General features: G+C 38.2%; 3 protein-coding genes across 4 annotated transcripts in view; 1 reads left to right on the top strand and 2 right to left on the bottom strand.

Moving 5' to 3' along the window:
- Window positions 1-1,310: 1,310 nt before the first annotated feature.
- LOC121947260 (taste receptor type 1 member 1-like) lies at window positions 1,311-11,499 on the bottom strand. Its single transcript, XM_088082333.1, has 6 exons — window positions 10,142-11,499; window positions 9,572-9,869; window positions 7,117-7,842; window positions 6,358-6,564; window positions 4,363-4,483; window positions 1,311-3,065 (listed from the first exon to the last, which is right to left on the bottom strand). The coding sequence occupies exons 1-6, from the start codon at window positions 10,336-10,338 to the stop codon at window positions 2,137-2,139; spliced, it is 2,478 nt and encodes an 825-aa protein (XP_087938459.1). The 5' UTR covers window positions 10,339-11,499; the 3' UTR covers window positions 1,311-2,136.
- A 122-nt stretch (window positions 11,500-11,621) lies between these two features.
- On the bottom strand, window positions 11,622-22,551 carry rer1 (retention in endoplasmic reticulum sorting receptor 1). 2 transcript variants are annotated; one of them, XM_042492183.2, is made up of 8 exons: window positions 22,399-22,551; window positions 20,273-20,354; window positions 19,229-19,333; window positions 18,233-18,329; window positions 18,006-18,084; window positions 16,890-17,025; window positions 13,611-13,665; window positions 11,622-12,138 (listed from the first exon to the last, which is right to left on the bottom strand). In XM_042492183.2, exons 2-8 carry the CDS (start codon window positions 20,351-20,353, stop codon window positions 12,128-12,130), a joined length of 564 nt encoding a protein of 187 aa, XP_042348117.1. In that variant the 5' UTR covers window position 20,354; window positions 22,399-22,551; the 3' UTR covers window positions 11,622-12,127. The 2 variants fall into 2 exon arrangements, with proteins under 2 accessions (XP_042348117.1, XP_042348116.1); XM_042492182.2 differs by having other exon boundaries at window positions 11,622-13,665; window positions 22,399-22,550.
- Window positions 22,199-22,596, top strand: part of wrap73 (WD repeat containing, antisense to TP73) — a 49,487-nt gene continuing 49,089 nt past the window's right edge. Inside the window, exon 1 of the mRNA XM_088082332.1 lies at window positions 22,199-22,240. The gene's annotated coding sequence lies outside the window, so the exon portion shown is untranslated. The remainder of the gene's footprint in view (window positions 22,241-22,596) is intronic.

Raw genomic sequence — 22,596 nt, 5'->3', positions numbered from 1 at the left:
TAAACCTTTTATATAATGGCCAAAACAGCTCAAACATGTTAATTTACCTTGACATGACTTAATCTGAAAGTTTGTAAAGACAGGTTTACAAGAGTTTTCAAAAGTGCAACGTCAAAATGTTGCATCTACTACAAATAAGCTCTGCATGACTTAAACTTTGACCAAATACATCATTTAAAGAATATAATTTGCAATCATGCTATGAATGACAAAAACAGATGGCCAGGCCAAAAAAAAGAAGAGGAAGGGGTGGAACAACTTGTTCTGATTGGTAGAAAGGGACGGGCCCTCATCTGCTCGAGAGATAAGTTATAAGGGGATGCCATGACTAATAAAAATCATAAATAAATAGTATTACGGAAGCCATGTGAGGTGGTGAAATACTTAATAAGTTATGGTAAATAGCAGCCATATGCTTTGATATGCTTTTGTGTTCCAAGAGATCACTTATTAATCAACATTATGGCCCATATTGTGACATTTTATATCTTTGTATGTTACGTGAAGATAGACTTTCTATATGTAGCACTCGTTTGTTTGTCTATTTTCTTCCATCTCACACTTAAATCACACATTTTATGTCACCTCAGTGCTCAAGCTGTCAATGTTAGCAAGCAAATAAATGTGTTCTTGATGCTCTTGCAAATAGTTAGCAGCATCCCATGGCCGTAACTGTATGTTCTTATTGAGATAACATATATTTATATTTATCTTACAGTTAGATGGTCTGATGGCCACCATCCCACTAACGGTCAGCTTACATTAAACACTTTTTAGGTGCTGATACAACTGCGGAACATGTTACTATGGTCACTGTCTTTTGGATATTTTGGCATATGATATCAACATATAGCTACTAGTAAGCCCTAAACACAGGGTTCAGCTGCGGCTGTTTGGAGTATCATTAGTTTTGCAAATATTTAGTCAAATAGTAAAAAAAAAAAAAATTCGACAAACGAAAATGAAAAATGAAAACCAGATTAGGGCCAGCTTTAGTTTATGTGGCACCTTTGTGAAAATCTTATTTTCATTTCTATTTAACCCTTTACAGTAAAAGCAGCAGATTTTATCAAGCTGAGAGGAGGGTCGAAACCTGTCTTTTAGAGAAAACAGTTTTTCCCTGTGAGGAAAATATACACAGTATGCCAACGAATAATATACAGCAGTAGCCTATAATAGCACTATATTAATGTTTAGTGTCACATATTAATATAAATCTTCTGACATTCATTTTACAGCATCCTAAATATGTTTTTAAGGGCTGCTCTGGAAATGTTGTTAAGTACAACACTGAGCCAACAGTTGTCTTTCTAATAGTTTAATTCAGGCATTTGCAGCTGGACCTCTGCTCTCTCCAGCATGAGTTGACGCAAAAGGATGAGGAGCAGAGGAGATACAGGAATAAAAAACAGTGCATTATGTTAACCTAATTACACTTTGTCCTTCCAACAGGACAAAGACAAACAATGATATGGTTTATCACACACTATATATCATCATGCACAGTACAGACAGAAGAAGGATTTACACCAAAAGATTAACACACAGTGTTTTGTCACAAGACACTAACAATGTGATCAAACAGACAGTGTTACTCATGATGATATGATTAAGAGAGAGTGATGATGAGAAATGGGAACTCCCATTACAGGTCATTATGGTAAATATATATTTCAGGAGAGAATGAAACTCCTGTCAGTGTGTACATGATATGAACATTTGCATTTTAGAAAGCACTATAAAATTTCAATTATTTCAATTAAAAAAGATGCATTAGTCATATAAGGGTATCCATGTGCACAACAATGCCACCACTACAAATACTATTACAAAGGCAACCAGACACTTGTTAAAACACATGACAGTTTGTGAAGTCAGAGTCTCTCATTAGGACTATGAGAAACAAACAAATCAATGCATATTGTTATTAATAATTTCAACCCAAACTCAACCCAAAAATATATGTAACATGATCATTTTACGACAAAACCAAGACAAAGATTTAAACTACTATGTACGTAATACTTAGTTTCTCATTCTCCTCTTAAAAAACAATTTATAATTTCCTGGACAGTGTTCAGAAAGCCTGAGGCACCTCTTTTTCTGTATACAATAACACATATTTTACAGAAGCTGCTACTGGCTGATGGTTTTGGTATAACTCTGGATGAGACCTTGAAAGTATTCCTGTGTGTTTTTGTAAGATTGAAAAAGGATGATGCAACATTTTGGGAGGAAATAAAACAACAGAAAGCAGTAAAGACTGGCAAGTACTGCCAGAGCATTAACTGTTGGGATGTGTTTGCCACGGTAAAGTATGTTCACAGTGGCAAAGATGATCCAGGTGAGGATCAGCAGGAGCAGGCAGAAGGTTATTGCTTTGGCCTCATTGTAATTTTTTGGGAGGTCTTTTCCCATGTAGGAGGAAATAAAGCAAAGGAAACACAAAGATAAAAGTAAAACCACAGGACCTGAGGATGTTTTGAAATTAATGTCACAACCAAGAATGATTTTGTCTGGGTACCACATTGTTTCATTGGAGGGTTTGGGGGGTGCAAAACTATTGCTAATTATAAGTAAGAGTGCCTGAGTAACAAATGCCATAGAGATGATCAGCCATTGTGCGTGATATTTCATCCACCAGCTGTGGATCTTGTGAAATTTGGCAGCTATTTTAAAAATGCAAACAATCTGAAAAGAGCGCACAACAAAGCATGCGAGACAAACAGTGTAGAACAAGAGAAATGGTAAGAACCTTAAGATACAAGATGAAGTTGTTGGCTTACCAAAGTAAAAGAACACACTAAGACTACACAGACTGAGGCAGCCTAAAATTAAGAAGCACATTGGTCCCCCAGCAGATCTGACAACAGGTGTGTTGTAGTTGATGGCAAACAGAGCGGACATGGCTAGTGAGAGGCCCACCAACGCACAGGCCCCGACCATGATCAGTATAGCCCCACCGTCTGTGAATGGGATGTACTCCACCTCCCGCAGACTGCAGGATGTACTTCCTACTGCAGACCATTCTGTCTCCTTACACTTGATACACTTGTAGGGATCCTCTGTTTTACATGAGAAAAAGACAGAGTTCATCTCTCCGCTAGATGCCACGCAATTATTTAGCATTAGCTAGCCCATATGATTGCACAAGGATTTATGAGTAACACTTAGCCAATCATTAATGTTGTGCACTGTAACTATGAGTTTTTTGTTTTATTATGTATAAATAGGCCAATTCATATGAGACAAAGAGAGTGATTATAGTTGTTGTCTCCAAAGGTGTGCACTTGTTAAAGCATCAACAACATCTTTTTCTGGCCACTAGGGACATAAAACAAAAAACACAACAGATACAAAACTGAGAATACCAAAAACAGGCCTACTCATAGATTATGAAAATCCTTACTAAGACACCAACTTAAACTGTTACAGTCAAAGCAATCACATGATATCAATATTAGCAATGTAGTCAAACAACAAGAAAACAAACAAACAAGCAAACAATAACAACAAACAACAACTGTATATTAAGTATGGAAAATATGGGATTTGTAATTTAAATAAATTACATCATGTCAACATAATCCAACAACAAAGGGAAGAAAACTAATAATATATAAAGGATATAAAAAGGATGAAAGGTCAAAGTTCTTATTTAGGATATTTGCTGCTATAATCACTCTCTTTGTCTCAGTGTGTGACTACACCCTGAATAAGGCACAAGATGATACACATTGGTGTATTTTTTAACTTTCTAGCCCTATGAATTAAAGACCTTTTATGCTTTTCAAACCAACCTCAGTGCCTGGAACTTAATTTTTAACCGTTTTTTTTTTTGTTTTTTTTTGTTTTTTTTTTTAAAGTATTCCCTTCAATGAGCATCGGTGGTTTTAGGGTTACCATAAGTGCTCCCACTACCTTCTCTAATTCAAATTATTAATAGCTGTATCTTGATTTGCATGTGCAGTGTTTGAGGGAACATGGAAGTCTTTTAAGTCTGGTCAGTCAACATAAAATGACTGTCATACCCTCTTAGCTTTAAAAAAGCTGAATCATCTCATATTAACTCCTATCAAAACCAGAATGACAAAACAGTTTTGCTCATGTTCTTTTACCTTAATTTACCTGTAGTAGCATTCCTTCTGGATATAGAATTAAGCCACAAATAAGCTGTAGGCACTGTAACTTCAGTCTGACATAATTAACTTAAAACATTTACTAAAAAAGTAAGTAAATTACATTTAGTCACATGGAAGAAGAAGTGCATGCTCCTGTGCTTAATGCAGCATTCAGCCCAACTAAACTGCACATGATGTCATTCACTCGACTTATGTTCACAAATGTTGACTCATACATTACCTGTGATGTTGACATAAGTTCCTTTTGGACAGATTTCACAGTTGAAGCAGCATCTGTGGATTCCATTTTTTTTTTTTTTAAATCCTTCAGGACATTCTGAGGAACACAGTGAAGCAGGTACCTGTACAAGAGAGAATTATTTAGCAGAAAAGTAAATGTATTTTAAAGAGAAAGGGGTGGAGGCAAATGACAGAGAGGTAGCAGTGTTTAGGCCTATACAGCTTTTAAAACTCTAGACAGGGTCTGTTATATGTAATTGACATTGAGAATTATATCTAGACAGCCCCTGCAAATGACTCGATGAACAGCCACCTTAGGTTGATATTCCTGATATCCTGATGTGTTTTGCCTGTCACATCTATTTTTAAATAATAATATTTGTACACGAGTTCTCATCCACACACACACACACACACACACACACACACACACACACACACACACACACACATACACATCCCTGCAGTGGAAAAATCAAACATTATATTTTTAAATCAACAGAAAATATCAATCTTGTTTTGAAAAAACAACTTATTTTTTAAATAAAAAAAACAACGAAATTAACGAAAGGTTGCAATTAGTAATAATTAGGAATTACAAATAATAATAGTAATAATAATAATAATAATAATAATACCACCACTACCTATAATAAACATGTATAAATGTATGATTTACATATATGCATATACACACATACATATATACCCACATATACACAAACATATATATACACATACTGTAGATACACACACATATATACACAACTACACTTACATGTATACAAGCACAAATATATCCACACACATTCCTTTTACATGCACATGTGCATGTCTACCCACGTTTACAGTAATGATATAGCCATAGTAATAATAATAATAAAAACAATAGCGGTAATAAGAATAATTGCAGTGACAGCAGTATTTGGTAATAAGAGTGAGAATATCAATATTGAGATGGAATAATAATAACAACAACAATAATAATAATAAAATAACTACGGGGTAAAATTTCAAGCAGTGTATATGTATGAACTAGAAATAAATAACCTTAATAATAACAATATCATTGTTGTTGTCATTACCGACATCAATAATGGTAATAATGATAATAATAATAATGATAATAATGGTTGTCAGAATAACAACAACAAGGACATAGGGGAGCAGTTTTGATTGTGTAGGTTTGCATGTATCATTATATTTGATTTGGTTTCTATAATCAAAATTGGCTGTATATGGCTGAGTGGCAGTTCAACTGTGGAGGAGTCTCCTACGAGACATAGAGACGGCGAGGTTGGAATGCTGCAACCCAGAATGGAAGATAATTTGAGCGTGACATTTGTCCAGAATGTTTATATCGGAGGGCAGAGTCAATTGGCACGGTAATAGTCATCTGTGGTGTTTAGTGTACATTGTGTGCACAGGTCATTGTCTATAAGTACCATTTTGTACAATTTATGTTGTGTGTAGTATACGCTGAGTATAATCTTGTACTGAATTAGTTGTATTATCGTGTTTGATGACACTGAGAAGGTGTTTTTGCAAATTTGTTTCCAGAAGTTGTTATTGGTGGTAATAGCAAGGTCTTTTTCCCAATTTATGGATTGGAATGGCGAGATTGTCGTCTGTTCTTGACAGAAGTTTGTGTATTTTTGAGAGGGTTTTTTTGTGAGTGGTTGTGTTAATTGCTCAGTTGAAGGGGTTGGTAGAGGAGTGTTATTTAACAAGTCGATTTGATCTTTAAGACAGTATTTCAGTTGTTTATATTCCAGGAAGCTGTTACCACTGATATCATATGGTATCAGTGAGTGGTTTTCAAATATATGCTCCAGGTGTGTAGAGCCTTTTTTTTCCCCATGAGTTGAATATTAGAGGTTTGTTTTTCATTTGAAAGTCCGGGTTGTGCCATATTGGTGTGAATTTACTTGAAATCAGTGAGTGTCCTGTGATATGGTTGAATTTTTTGCAAAAAAAAAAAAAAAAACCAACTTACTTCTCCCTTTGTGTACCACTGAATTTTGCTGTTGTTGATGAAGAAATCAAACGGTGGGTGAAAATTATAAAAGCCAACCTCCTCTGCATCACCACTTTTGTTCCAGAAAACTACAGAATAGGATCCGTAGTTTGGGTCACCATTCTCATCAAACTGAATAGTCTGGTTTAAAAGTGTGAACTTGGACTTCTTTAGCTCTGCTAGAACCTGTTGAAGGTACATTAAATTCAGATTACTCTGATGTGTTCACAGTGAACAAGAGAGGTGTTGATTAAATACGTTTTAAAAATATTCTTGTAGAGAGAAGAACTGCAGTGTGATTCCCCTTTTATAGATTTTAGGAAATGGTTAAGTAAATAGCATGCACATCCTAGTGCAGGATCACCTTGCAGAAATAAGACAAAACATCTGCACACAGAGCAGGTAGCTCACAGTAAATTCAACTACAGCAATATTTCAGCCTCACAGAAATCCAGTGAGAGACGTCTCGCAAAGATGAAACATTGCTCTCTTTGAAATATACCACTGAAAGCTAAAGGGAATGTGTGGATCTGTTATCTAATTCCTAATGGTGAAAATGGATTTTCTTCAGTGATTTTCTTATGTGTTATACATAACATCAAAACAGACTATTGTCATTGGTAATTTTCAAATAGGTTTTTTCCCTGTAAAAACAAACATACAAATGAGAAAACATAAATGTCCACAAATCAGAAAGAGAACAAATTAAATAAATGATTGCATTGTCAGAATATTTACCATGTGTGGGTACACTGTAATGTTGGTATTACATCTGCCGGCTCCACATTGCAAGACATTGTGTAAGGCATGAGCGATGGCGTATACAGCAGCATGAACAGGAAAATTAAAAGATGGGTCTGCAGCGATGACATCTTTTGCACTCAGGCTGCTGCAGTTGCAAACCTGATTACAAAGCATGTTTTGTTCTGCCTTTTCACAATGAGTCTGGCTTCTGGAAGAATGAATGAAATCAGTGAAACCAGGTATTGTCATTCTTGGTTGAGACACCCCGAGTACAGTTCCAATGTTTCTGATGCCTTTTTTCTTGGGGATCTCTTTGTTTAAGGACCATGCATCCCCGGCAATCCACACTTTTTTTGTGACATTTAGTTTTATTGCTGCCTCAATGAGAGGTTCAGCAGTCCATTCAGGAGCAAAAACAATTATGACACCTATCCTCTGTGCTTCTATTTGTTTGAATATTTGAGAGTGATTTGTAGATTGATTCAGGCTTTTGGTGTATGCAAGGCAGATCTCAGTGTCCTTAATCCTCTTGATGAACAAGTCCTGGCCATCTTTGCCATAGTCATCATCAACGTAAAGGAAAGAAACCCAGCGCCAGCTGAAGTGTTGCACAAGCTTAACAATCACTTTAATTACGTCTTTATTGGGATGCACTGTACGCAGGAGAGAGGGAAATTTCTGTTTTCCTGAAAAGACTGAACTTGCAGCTCCATAACTGACCTGTTAAAAGAGAAATAGAAAATTTCTTATTGTTTTAATCGAATATATATATATATATATATATATATATATATATATATATATATTTCAATCATTTGATGTATCTGGAAAAGTACAATCCTGATTCCAAACAAGGTTGGACACACTGGAAAAACTAAAATAAAACAGAATGCAATGATTTGCAGATCTGTTTTCACCCATATTCAACTGAATACAGGACAAAGACAAGATATTGGAAGTTCAAACTGATAAACTTTGTTTTTTGGTTGTTTTTTGTGTTTTGTTTTACAAATATACAATCAGTTTGAATTTAATGTCTTCAATGTTTGCAAAAACATTTGGACAGAAGAAACAAAAGCTTGGAAAGGATGCGAACACTCAAAAAACAACTGCTATGCCTTTCTCATTTAAATCGCTGCAGCTGTTGAACATTGTGTTGGTCTATCCCCACATTTTGTCAGACAGTAGGTCCCTGCTCGCTGTATGTGTATGTCACACACACATACTCATTGACTGGTTAATCGACTATTGAGCATATTAATTGCATCTCAAGCTCAATGTGTTTTGTTTATGTTTTTGCCATTTCATTAATACAATAAATGCAACTGTATGAAATATCTTACTATCCTGAGTCATAAGCTACAAATAATATTCAGCTACAGCTTATCTAAAATGCAAAGTGAGAAAATGTGCTGTGGTCTGTTAAGTCCAAATTTCAAATTGTTTATGGAAACCATGGACGTTATGTCCTCCAGGCTAAAGAGGATAAGGACAAGAGGTGTGGACTTAAATCACAGAACTCAAATCTACTTCAAGTCATAAAATGAATTACTTTAGACTTGACAAAGTAAAAAAAAGACTGACATCTTCACTTGGACCAAAACATCAGTGACTCTTGACTTTACTTGGACTAGAGCCTTTTGAACTGAAAACAGTTGATACCTTTCCCTAAGCATCCCCCCCCAAAAAAATATTTAAAATGTGTGCCACAAATCAATTCACTTCCCTTCATTTCCTGAATCATCATTAACACTTTTCATTCCCAGCATGTCGACACTTAATGCCCCAGATCCAGCTTCTTCGAACAAATCAATGAGACAGCATCCACTTCTTTATTTAAAATAGATAGAAACTACCACCTTGTAAAGTTTTTTGTCCCTGACTTAAGCTGAAATTAAAAACACAAACCCCTCCTCAGTGCTTACATTTTTTAATGCCGGACCCATTTTGCAGCACCTCTTTCCCCCTCATAAGCAACGAACAGACCCTATGTCTACCTGCCAAGGGAGGCTGGCGCAGTGACCAGGACCACATGCAGATCCCCTAGTCCAGTGAAAGTCCGACTGGGGTGTTTACATGATGGAATAGCTCGACTTCCAATCGCATTATATTGGTGTGTTAGTCAGAGTTTGAGAAATTCAATTTAGTCTGATTTCAGTGGCACTAACATGTTTACTTGTATTTTAAAAGTCCTGTTTTAGTACAAACACAACAATTCATCTTCTTCTAATACTGTGTAAACGTACTGAGTGGTAAACATGCCCCTGTCCAAACTTTTTTTTTTTTTAATGTGTTGCAGGCATCAAATTCGGAAGGAATTGGGAATTGTATTGTATTCAATTGAACATCAAAAGGATTTGCAAATCATTGCATTCTGTTTTAAAATAATTTGACTACAACATCCTAACTTTTTGCATTGCAAGTAAAACACAGTAGTTGGCAAATTTACCATAGGAATGAGATTCGTCATGAAGAGAGGGGCTACACTCAGGGCCTGAGGGCTTGTATAAGTGCCGACCACTGCCACTACTTTGGACAGATTCTTGTGTGGTTCGACCAAAGACTGGATCAAGCCCGCCTCTGATAAGAATTTGAAAATGCCTGGAAAATTGTGTGTATCTGAGCAGTGGTCAAATATCTCATAGCCGAGAGATACGTTTGGCAGGAGGCTGGTAGAGTTATTGATTTCCTCTACAGAGAATCTCATCACCTGAAACCTTCGATAACTTGAATTAATAAAGGGTTTGCTGTGGAGAGAGATCGTGAGAATAAGTTTCACCTTTCAGATATTGTTTGTGAAGTTGTTACAGACAGAGGATAGCAATAGTAAGAGAGGATATGATAATAATGCAGAATTGATGTCCTTTATTTTGATAATATAACAATCAAATAGGTTTTAATGTAAAGTGTGCTACTAGCAATATCCACTGACTTGAAAATTTAAAGAAAACTCTTGGATGTTTCATCTGTCATCAGTTACACCAGGTGTTTCCTCTCAGATTCATTTTTAAAAACTCACCTGGAGCAGTCGATGGCTTCTGGTCGGTTATGATAAACAGGGGCACTGTCATGATGAATATCAAAAAGTCCACCCAGCAGATAATCTCCTTCAAGACTAAACTCTGAGGCTTGGATTGTGCATTGTGCCAAACCATGTAGAAACAAATCCAGAAGACACAAAGAAATAAGCATACATTTCATCGTGGAAGTAAGCATTTTCCAGTCTGGACTTAAGAGTGCATGAGATGTCAGACATATCTACCTTTTAAATGGTTGAGCGAGAATAAACAAATCAGTATGCAAAAACCATCTTTCACATCTTGATATGTTGAGGTGAGAACATATGCTCTGGACTGTGGGTGCTGCTTAGTTTTTCTGCTTGACTGTTTCCAACATGGCAGAAAACCTCATTTTTCAGCTTAGCAGTTTATGTTTCTAGAAACTTTTGAGGTGAGAAATAGGTAGGGCAGTAACAGAATCTTTATATTGGATAAGCGCTGCCTAGTTTGACAGTTTGGCCGCAGTTCACAAGCAGTGATTGACATGATTGACAGCTGCATTAGAGACGTCTCTGAGTGACAATGGCCTGCCTTTTGTGGTAATTCTTCTCCAAGGTTGGCTTACGTACTTGACCCTTTTCGTCTCTGGTGATCACCACCTGCAGCTTCCGATGGCAGAACTTGGCATATGTGCTGATTGTCAGACCTTTTTCCTCATCAGTACTTATGGATTACTAATATGAAATGAGTAAAATTCTTGTCGCTATGCCAATATAAGCAATATGAGGAGGCAGAGGAACATGATTTTTTTTCATAGATTATATGTCTCGTGTAATACTGTGTGGATATTGTGACAGTCTCCACAAATATAACAAAAAGTTATTTTGCTAAAATCAAGTACAGCTTTAAGGGTCCCAATATTTATGTCATTGTGTTCCATTACATATTTACAACTCAAGTCATAAATCTCTAATGTGTGACACGTATAAAAATAAATATATTTAACATTTATGGGAGAAACTTCCCCTCCGTTGGAATGTTTAGGCTTTTTGGTTTACCGTTCTCTACACTAGCAGCTGAGATTTAAACAAGTAAAACTAATAGAGCGTTTTTGTGGTTTTAGAGCAATTTAAGGAAAAACGTTACACTTGTGTCCCTGATGTGATGAATGCACACAGAAGACAGCAACATAGAAAGTTAGATATTTAGACAGCAAAGCATCTGCTAGCATTTCTGAATGTGGCCTGTTTTCTGATGCGGTTTACTTTTACTGATTTGTGTTCATATCGCTGTTGCACATTTTCATTGTCTTTTTCTTGTTTTTTAGCACCAATCTTGGGGTGTTTTTGAGTATGGAAGATGTTAAATGAACTATAAAATGTGATGTAGAATCAACTTTAGAAAATAGAAGTTTAGTGTCATCATGGGCCCAGATCAAATTTGTTGTCCTTTAAGTCTCCACCATGAATACCTACAAAATATGAGGCCGAGACAACTATATACTGTTTCAAGGGACACAGCCTCTTTAATAGCATTTGGAGTGAAAAAATTACACTTAAGTTATTAAAATCAAGTTTTTGTTTATAACTTTAGCACAAGAAAACAATGACATGCAATCCATGAGAAACATATTTAATTAATCAAATCTAGAACCCAATTAACCAGTTCTGCTTTCATCAATTTCAACTGAAATGGATTTTAAACACTTGGAAACAGTATGGTGGTTGGAAGAAAAAACAAAAATAAAAATAATCTCAAAAGAAAATTTCATATCTTAAAATATATATATATACAAATCCTCCAGACAACCCTTTGAAACAAACTTTTTACAGGAAAATGTTTTGATCCCTTACTACAGTGCTGATCAAAGTTTAGTAGTGACAGATAATCCCCCAGCAGTATGATAAAAATGGAGAAAAAAAGATCAACAGGTTTATAGAAAAGGAAATGTGATCGCCACCCACTTCGTCCATTTGTTATAATAAAAGCTCTCAATCTCTGTTTTCTTATGTTTCCTCTGAAAAAGAAAGAGAACAAAAGTTTGCTTGGAATGACTATATTTACCGTAAAGTTTTTCAAAGTAAACACAGATGAATTACTACAACATCTAGTCTACATAAATCACATGGACCCCAGGCTTTGAAATCCAGATGGGTAAATGCTTCAAAGAGAAAAGGTCATCAGGATAAACGTGTCATTGCTTGACTTTTATCTCAGATTAGACCCTGTTCTGAACTGAACTTGAATACTGGTTGTGCACTTTAAAGACAGAGTACACATTTTTAATAATTGTGCCTGTAAAATCTGAAATAAATTGACTTGCCATTTAAAGCAAAATGCCCCCTAAAATAATGCAAAATGAACTGGTTTACAGGGGTGCTCAATGACACAGTATCCCATCTATTAAATTCTACAAAGGTGCAAAAATAGAAAGAACTGATTAAAAAGGTAGACTACAGGCTACAGGGGACTAAATGGGGTTGGGATTAGTGATACTGTCTTTGAATTATGCATTCAATAATGTGGTGGGTGGCTGGAGATGTAAGTAAAGTCAAGTTAATCATCCATATTGATGCTTGCTCCACTGGCTAGGCTAGTGAGAATTAGGTAATACATAGCTTTGCATAAATTGCCAATTCAAGATAAATATCCATCAGAAATCATTTTTGCCATGTGTAATCATTTCAAGGGACAAATTATGATTTCTGCCTGTTATGAATGCATTTTTAAGTGAAATGTGACTAATTTCTCCAAAGTGTCTGCATGTAGTACAGAGGACAATCAGCCGAGACACTTGTAAGCCAGAGCAGCAGCACACTTTTATCGAAAAAGATGAAATGATTTAACTTAAAGACTGCTCTGCATTTCCTTCAGATTTCATCTTACACATCTAATCATGTTATTTTTCTACTAAGACTACTGACTTTCGATATATAACTTGTTACAAATAAGTAGGTACCAATATATTACTTAAAAGTTGGCAGATTTATTTCACTTGGGAGAAAAAGATGTATTGGAATCACCATCATTGAAATAAACAAACAAAAAAAAAATAGAGACAAATTTCACTGCAACTTCTTTTCAGTGTGGTTCCTTCTTGGTGGTTTTATATTTACCCCATAGGGTTAAAAAGGCAAAAGGTAGCACTGAGTCTCACCTACTATGGAACAAATGCAGACCAATCCTAAAAAATGAGGATCAGGGTCCTCAAAAAAAAAGTCCTACCCCTTAATAGACAAATGCATTATTTTCCAAACTAATTTGATCCATGCTGCTCATATCCTCATCCAACACTGAACCACAGATCAAAATTAGTATTTTTTGTGTTATGTTTTAATGTTATTATCCCGCTTACAAAAAAAAAAGAAAAAGAAAATCAATCTCTGACCCTTGCCATTCCCCACTAGCTGTGACCAATTAATTTAAAATGAGGAGGGGTGGGGGGTGGGAGATTTTAACTAGCAAAAGTTTTCCCTGTGTCGTCCTTGCCTTTGTATGTCCTCTTCCCATGTGTGAAGGGTAGGTATCTGTACTTGACCATATGCTGGAGAAAGAGGGGAAGAAAAAGAGGATAGTAAGCAACATGTGTCTGCAGAATTTGCTTAAACATTATCAACTTATCCCAATAGAAGAGAAATACAATGATTACATGAGGTAGATTAAACAAACACACACACAAAAAGACAAGAATTTAGCACTTTACGTGAGGTATTTACATATTCAAAATAAAACAAATGCACTAGATTTTAAGACTGGACATAAAAAGGGACCTGTACAATGTAATGCAGTTAAAGATAATATAACCTAAATACATAAGACCTGTGTGAAAGTTCAAGGTTCTGTTTGTAGCTTTTAGAAAATCTTTGTTTTTAATGCCACTGGTGGCCGTTAAGTAAACTGCAGCCTGCATCCTGTTGCTCATGATCTTGCTCACCCACTTCACTATACTACATTCATGGTGCTCAAACTCTGTGACATACATGAGAATGAATGATGAATGATTGACTGGCATCATGTTGACAGAATAATAGAAACCGAATTACAGTCAGCTTTAGAATAGGGTTACTATGTACAATGTTCTTTAGCTTGTGATTAGGTCGTTAACTTCTTTGCACTGCTATTGGTGTTGCTAGAAAGCACTTTGTGTCGTAACATCGTTTGTTGTTGGCTAAATTAGAACCATATGTCATAAAACATAACTTAGCACCAGTGATCATGTTAACTGGTATTTAGCAAGCTAGCCAGCAAGCAAATCCACTCAGATAGTATCCATCCATTTTGTTCCGCTTATCCAGAGTCGGGTTGCGGGGGCAGCAGCATAAGCAGGAAATCCCAGACTTCCCTCTCCCTGGCCACTTCGTCCAGCTCTTCCCGGGGGATCCTGAGGCATTCCCAGGCCAGCTGAGAGACATAGTCTCTCCAGCATGTCCTGGGTCTTCCCCGGGTCTCCTACCAGTGGGATGTGCCCTGAACACTTCACCAGGGAGGCATCCTAATTAGATGCCCAAGCCACCTCATCTGGCTCTTGTCAACGCGATGTAGCAGTGGCCCTCCTCTGAGCTCCTCCCAGATGACCAAGCTTCTCACCCTATCTCTAAGGGAGAGCCCAGCCACTCTACGGAGGAAGCTAATTTCGGCCGCTTGTACCTGCGATCCTGTTCTTTCGTTCACTACCCAAAGCTCATGACCATAGTTGAGGGTAGGAACGAAAATCGACTGGTAAATCGAGAGTTTTGCCTTTCGGCTCAGCTCCCTCTTCACCACAACAGTGGTGATCCGCCTGTCAATCTCCCGTTCCATCCTTCCCTCACTCGTGAACAAGACCCCGAGGTACATATACTCCTCCACTTGGGGCAGGATCTCATCCCCGATCTGGTGGGGGCACTCCGCCCTTTTCCGGCTGAGAACCATGGCCTCGGATTTGGAGGTGCTGATTCTCATCCCAGCCGCTTCACACTCGGCTGCGAACCGATCTAGTGAGAGCTGGAGGTCACGGCCTGATGAAGCCAACAGGACCACATCATCTGCAAAAAGCAGGGACCCAATCCTGAGGTCACCAAACCGGACCCCCTCAACACCCTGGCTGCTCCCAGAAATTCTGTCCATAAATGTTATGAACAGAATCGGTGACAAGGGGCAGCCCTGGCGGAGTCCAACCCTCACCGGAAACAAGTTCGACTTACTGCCGGCAATGCGGACCAAGCTCTGGCACCGGTCATACAGGGAATGGACAGCCTGTATCAGGGGGTCCAAAACCCCATATTCCCGGAGAACCCCCCACAGGACTCCCCGAGGGACGCGGTCGAATGCGTTCTCCAAGCCCACAAAGCACATGTGGACTGGTTGGGCAAACTCCCATGCACCCTCAAGGACCCTGTCAAGGGTCCAGAGCTGGTCCACAGTTCCACGACCGGGGCAAAAATCGCATTGCTCCTCCTGAATCTGGGGTTTGACTGTCCGGCAGACCCTCCTCTCTAGTACCCCTGAATAGACCTTACCAGGGAGGCTGAGGAGTGTGATCCCCCTATAGTTGGAACACACCCTCCGGTCCCCCTTCTTAAGAAGAGGGACCACCACCCCGGTCTGCCATCCAGAGGCACTGCCCCTGATGTCCACGCAATGTTGCAGAGTCGTGTCAACCACAACAGCCCCACAACATCCAGGGCCTTAAGGAACTCTGGGCGGATCTCATCCACCCCCGGGGCCCTGCCAGCGAGGAGTTCTTTGACCACCTCGGCAACCTCAGCCCCAGAGATGGAGCAGCCCACCCCCGAGTCCCCAGGCCCTGCTTCCTCACCGGAAGGCATGTTGGTGGGATTGAGGAGATCTTCGAAGTATTCCTTCCACTGATCCACAACATCCCGAGTCGAGGTCAGCAGCGCCCCGTCCCCACCATACATAGTGTTGACCGAGCACTGCTTCCCCCTCCAGAGATGCTGGATGGTGGTCCAGAACCTCTTCGAAGCCGTCCGGAAGTCGTTCTCCATGGCCTCACTGAACTCCTCCCATGCCCGGTTCGCCTCGGCGACTGCCGTAACTGCATTCCGCTTGGCCTGTCGGTACCTGTCTGCTGCCTCCGGAGTCCCACAGGCCAAGAAGGCCCGATAGGACTCCTTCTTCAGCTTGACGGCATCCCTTACTGCCGGTGTCCACCAGCAGGTTCGGGTGTTGCCGCCCGACAGGCACCGACCACCACTTACTCAGATAGTTTTGCTAGAGATAGCAAACAAGCAAGCTAACATTAGCCAGCTAGCTGTTAACTGCTGCGCTGAATCGATGTACTGTTGGCTGCTTCCTAACATTAGCTGATAAATTAGCTAGCAAAACCAGTCACTCCACTTCATTCCCCGCCACTAGGACTCTACTTTGCTGGGAGAGCAGATGGTAGCTCTGGAGACAGACTGATAGAAAGCCTCCAGAGATTTCAAATTTTAATTTACAATCTGTCTATTTATTGGCAATAAACAGTGATAAATACATGTTAAAAGCCACATAAAGAATTTTTAAGATGTTTAGCTTTGGTAAAAGCTTTTTCAAGATGGTTGTTAAATGATTTCTGATTTTTTATTGAGTTAGTCTGGTCTTCCTGTGTTTGATAAAACTCATGCTCTCAACTTTTGAATTTCTCTAAATCAATATATTTTCTGTGCAATCCAAAACTTCTTTAACAAATTGAAGTGTTTGTATTGTACTGTGAGGCCAGTACAGCTGCAGTGTCAGTGTATGCAGTAAATGTACCATATGTCAGTCAATGTATTTTTTTTTTACCTTGATCTGCCTCTTCATTGTGATGCAGAAGAGCATGATGAAGTACATTACAAGAATCGGCCAGAACACTGGCACGTTGAAGGCTTCAAAAAATGTGCAAATCATGGCGATGACGATGCCTTTTGTCGCCGAATGCCTGGAAAGAAAGGTAACATAACCTCAGTTAATCACATTTGTGACACAGAAGAAATAAACAACATCCTGTACTTGCACCTACAGTCATTTACTAAATCTGTCATGTATGTCCAGATGCTAAAGGATATTTCATATTGAAGTCAGTGTCGGGAGAGTAATGTGAGGATGGGATTTATGAGTTCATAACAGGAAATAAATCTATATGGGAAAATGCAGGAGAGGACAAGTGCAAAACAAATTTTAGACACAGTTCCTATCAATATGAACATGAGGTTGTTGGAAAATTTAATGTCTTAATGTGTTGGCATGAACAACTCAAGAATACACCATTAAGGACGCTTACAGTTATGACAACATTTTTAAAAACAACACAGTCATTTATATGAACCACATGGAAAGGGGAACCAAAGATTATCTTTTTGTGCTCTATGCAAATGCTATCTGCATGACTGATGCAAAACCACTTTCCTCTCTTCCTGCTTTAGTTCTCAAGAAGAGCATGTTTGCATAAACAAATGGCAGTCAGGAAAAGTTAAACACAAACTGTAAACAGTAGAAGGCAAAGAAATGTGAAATTCATGCTCAATTAGTAAAATCTTTTGCTGATACACTATTTTTAAAATGAGTAAAACTGTTCAAGAGATGTTAATTTTGCAGTGAAAGTTTGTCAAGCCAGGCTTACAGGAGTCTAAATTTCCACATGTAATGTCTCTTTCGGAAAAGTAAATGTTGTAAGGATGATCTATAGATGAAGCAGAGACTACATTGAGATGAGGGTTTAAGATCACATGGGGTGACAAGCGAATACACACTGATTAATACAATCAAATATTAGTGATTTATACTAAAGTGTTCCATCTTCTTCTACAAATGAGCTCTGCATGACTTACACTTTGACCACACTGGTCATTCAGAAGAATATAATTTGCAATCACTTTGTGGATGACACAGATAAATTGCCAAGCCATAAGCTGGACTCACCAGAATTTGAATTCAGGCAACCTCCTGATGAAAGGGCGGAACTCCTCGTTCTGCTTGGTAGGAAGGGATGGGCCCTCATCTGCAGGAGAGATATGTTAAAGGGTGATGTTGTGAAGCCTAAATGAGCAGACAGGTAACAACCCAAAATTGAATCTACTGCCAAGTACACAACAACTACCAACAAGCTACCAACTTAAAATAAATAAGATTTTATTCAGTCAACTTGCCTTCGTCAAGCAGTGAAGGATCCACTTTTGGCGATAGAAAAGCAATGAACAGGTTGAGATGGTAGATTCCCAAAGCATATGTTACTATATACCAACCCTGAAAAGCAGCATAAGAAAGATCACTACATTAAAAGGCTTTCTGGGCAGCCAGAGTGAGCACCTTTGTTAGTGAAAATTATGTACACAAATCAGCATGAGCAAGAACATATTCATAGAAAGAGAAGAGGCAAGAAGACAAAAAAAAATCAAAACACACATATCACACATTGAACAGGTGACTCACCAAAACAACAACAACAACAACAACAACAACAACAACAACAACAACAACAACAACAAAATATGTAAAGTCACTGTCCTCTTAAACTGTCTACTAAGACAATCTTTCAGCTTTGGCAAAAAACAGCAATTACCAAAAACAATGAGTGAAAGGCTAGGTAATATTGAGAAATTATATTTTTAATCAAATATCTCAATATTGATGTTGTAGGGTTGACTATTGGTGCTTTCGCAAAATATTTACATGAGATTTTTTATTCAAAAAATCATTAGTAATAAGGATATAATGACTAAGTGGCTAAAGGGAAAATAATAAGAGCAGTCTGGTATTTATCAGGAAAATAGATCACTTTACTGTAATGCAACCTTTAAAACCAGAAAAAAACCCCAACATTTAGGATATTACAATATCCAAATAAAAGACTGTGTCTAGCCTAATATCACGATATCAGTGAAATACTGATATATTGCCCAGCCCTAAATGAGCCTTAAATATAATGCAATCCAATACAGCAATAACACAAATTACAAGCTGAATAATTAAGAGGCGAATGAAAACCTCACGCTAAAAGCATCAATTTATCTTGATTTTGATTCATTTTCTATCGGTGTAGCTTTTTTTTCCTTTACAACTATATACAACTCTCATAGCTTACATTTGCTGAGCAACCTAAATTGCAAAGAACAACCTAGAAAAAAACAGAAATAAACAACTACCTGTAGTATGTACACTCTGATCATGTAGACAGCAGTAAGTAGTAGAGTTGCTGCCCATCGCACCGCGTAGAATGGCGTTGACTTGTCTAGCCATGACTGATAGACCTGTTACAAAAAAGACAAAAAGGAATAAAAATGTTGCCATTTTGTGTTTATTGAAAATTGGATGACTGGAACTGTGATAACAGGCACAGCAGCAATGGTCCTGTAAGAATCCAGAACAGAGTATTTCTCAAAAACAAATGCCACTAGCATATTTCATTCAGTCCATATAAGTGAGTAATACCCACTTAACATTTTCGCAGAAAATATGAATATTTAAAGGTCCGGTGTTTAGGATTACATGGCATCTAGTGGTGAGATTTCACAACTCAAACTTTTAAACGTTTTTTGTGAAATGCTGCTGACCATCGCGATAAAATATATTGCAATTTATAATCTTTTTGAACTGTAAATTATGTCCCCAAAGGAAAACTATGTCAACATTTGTTTTGTCTAATAAGTTGAAATTTTTAATCACTTTATCTCATGTCAACCACTTTAACTGCAGCGAAACAGCTGACTGAAAAAGCAACTGATTTTATTTTTCTAGTAGGCGAGTTTTCCCGCCTACTAGAAAAATAAATTTCTCCCCTCCCCTAGTGTCAAGTGTATAGGACAACTACAGTGGCTGGCGTGAACCTGAATGGCCCTATCAAGAGCCAGGGCCTGATGTGCCCATTCTAGGCTACTGGAGAGTAATATGGAAGAAGACTTGCTCCATATGTAGATATAAATGGCTCATTCTAAGGTAATGCAAACATAATGACATTTATTTTCTATTGATTATAAACCAATGAAACTATAGTTATGATAATATACAATTTCTGCCTATAGATGCCCTTAAATCCTACACACTGGACCTTTTAACTTCTGTTCGCAAGGTAAATCGACTGGTTGCTTAATGGTCATGTAGTATACAACCCAGTGCTTAGGCCACACTATCAAATCATTTCACTAATAACTTAAATTATATATGTGTGATCTGAGTGATAGAAGTGTTACCTGTCCAATCCGTGTGAAAAAGGCAGAGACTACAGATGGTTTCCCATGGATTGACTCCCCAACACTGTCCCCTTCTGACATTCTGCAAGTTAAGATACAAAGAAGACATTCTGATTAGTGCTGCATGAACATAGGCAGCTGGGCTACTATAAAAGACTTTATAGGCGGCAGTGGGTAGTACCATTAACAAATAATTTGCACAACAGTAGCATCTCCCACTTATAGGTGTACTGGCTAGAATTTCAACTATGTTTGTAAGACAGAGGTGGAACTGTTTCCAGCCTACATTGTTTTTTGTGAAGAGACAAGACACACATGTTAACATTCAGTTCACTTATTGTTTACTGTCTCTGTAGGTTTGACGTCTTAGAAGGGATAACTGTGAAATATACATCTTTAAAAGTGCCTAATTTTCCTGGATCTGGGCTAGGACTTGAACAAGACCCCCCGAAATGGAAATGTGTACACTAAATCTCCAAACCGTAACCATGTGAAACATGATGCTGTGTCTCAACATTAATAAATGAGAAGAAATAAAACTATAATAGCATTAATATCATGCAACTTTGTATTTTAGGATTTTTTTTTTTTACCCTGCTTAATGGGATCATGTGTTAATGTAATCTATCCTCCTGACAGCCCTTTTCAAATGATAGTCCTAAGGATAGGCCTACCTATACATTTGGAAGGGATTATCAGAGTTACAGGTCATTAAATACCATAAAGTTAACAACACAAATTTGTAATAAATAACAAACATCTGGTGTGCTGCAAATGCTCCCAAGAAAAGGTGAAACAGTTGAGGGGGCATGGATATTTCTACATGTTTGCACTAGAACAGTAGGTTTTCTAATTCTAAATAAATTTTGTCTTTGCTTTTTATTAATGCACTGTCAGGAAACCCATCCAGTCACATCAGTTAAGAAGGGGGTGCACGTAATGAAATTGTATTCAGCTATGCAAAGGACAAGCCGGTTGAACCTGTAAATAGCGGAATCTCGTCGCTTTTGTGTTATGTGCTCTTTCAATTGTGATAAGGTGAGTTGTCTGACTAGTACACATGACCAGTACAAGAGGGCATCAAAACGATTACCTTAGAGAATTTGCTCCCCGGGCAACTGGCCTGGAGAACAAAATCTAGTTAGTTATTTAAACTAACAAGCTAAATTACGATTTTTGTAACCTAAATCTAACCCATGACGACATTTTCCACCTACTTTCACTTTGGATCCACTGACTTCGTAGAGAGTGGATGGTGAAATTTCTACGTAACGAGCCCGAACGTAGCCCACTCTCAATGTTGTAGTTTTGGGTTATCTTTAAAATATCTGATTATCATTTTTTTTTACTGTGTAGCCGTAGCAATCGCATGCCCTTTTAATGACTCATTTTAGCATGCAACGTTAGCCAAAGACGGGCAAGACCGCGTTGAGCTGTTTGTGGTTGTGGCTAATGTTAGCTGCATAACTGGCTAACAAGCTTATCCTGTCAGGAAGGCAGAAAATGAGTCGTTTTTAATCGCAACAGGCTATCTGAGAAACCCATAACGTGGACAGTATCGAAACAAACGTTGCATTAAGTGTTACTAACGTTTCGTAGCTGTTCTTATTTTAAAGTTTCTCACGTTAGCTTACAAATTAGCCATGGAATTAGCTAACTAGCCATCTAAATGAACGTTGCCCTTTGGCCCAAATCACCGCTTGTATGGGTTATGTAGTTTTTGTTGGAATTCAACCAACCCTTGAATGAATACATACTTACTACATTTCCCACAACTCCATCGTAGCGCCCATTAAAATCCCGATTTAAGTACGTGTAGTTCACATTCCACTGTCTTTCTATTGCAATTTACGGTTACAAGGAAGACACTGAACTACAAGTACCAGCAAGCAATGCGATAATTTGACAACTCACTTCCGGAGACTTCTACTACGTTGCCAACGGCTCCATCGCTAGCCAGTTAGCCCGGTAAGAAATAAAAACCATTCCCTTGTAAGTTGACCACATATGTCCTCGCTGAATAATACAATCCTTTTAAAACGTGTTTCTTGGTTTCAGTACCCGTCTGCGTCCCTTGGTTGTGTCTGTAATTACAGTGAAAATAATCAATGACAGTATTTTCTTACCTGATGCGGCCGCTGTGTCACTACCCGGCTCTACCTAGCTAGCTAAACTAGCCACTTCTCGTGCAAACTGATGTGAACACGTCAGTACTTCCGCGAGGATTCGAGCCGCGGCCAGGCTGGATAGTAGAGCCCAGAAAACAACAACCTACTCCCGAAAATTCAAGACTTCCGCCTAACGAGCACTTGAACACCGCCGCG

Source organism: Plectropomus leopardus, chromosome 9 (genome assembly GCF_026936395.1).
Source record: "Plectropomus leopardus strain MGB_pleo_1.0 chromosome 9, ASM2693639v1, whole genome shotgun sequence".
Taxonomy (NCBI): Eukaryota; Metazoa; Chordata; class Actinopteri; order Perciformes; family Serranidae; genus Plectropomus; species Plectropomus leopardus.
Note: the sequence above shows the minus strand (reverse complement) of the source record. Positions and strands in the feature narration are given on the sequence as shown.

Excerpts from the sequence above, each read along its gene's own strand:
- LOC121947260 (XM_088082333.1), bottom strand. The coding sequence starts at position 10,338 with ATGCTTACTTCCACGATGAAATGTATGCTTATTTCTTTGTGTCTTCTG. Across the intron at positions 7,843-9,571 it reads TGACGAATCTCATTCCTATG|GTCAGTTATGGAGCTGCAAG; the intron begins GTAAATTTGCCA and ends CTCTTTTAACAG. Across the intron at positions 6,565-7,116 it reads TTACAGTGTACCCACACATG|GTTCTAGCAGAGCTAAAGAA; the intron begins GTAAATATTCTG and ends TACCTTCAACAG.
- rer1 (XM_042492182.2), bottom strand. The coding sequence starts at position 20,353 with ATGTCAGAAGGGGACAGTGTTGGGGAGTCAATCCATGGGAAACCATCT. Across the intron at positions 19,334-20,272 it reads TTTTCACACGGATTGGACAG|GTCTATCAGTCATGGCTAGA; the intron begins GTAACACTTCTA and ends TTTTTGTAACAG. Across the intron at positions 18,330-19,228 it reads TCAGAGTGTACATACTACAG|GGTTGGTATATAGTAACATA; the intron begins GTAGTTGTTTAT and ends GCTGCTTTTCAG.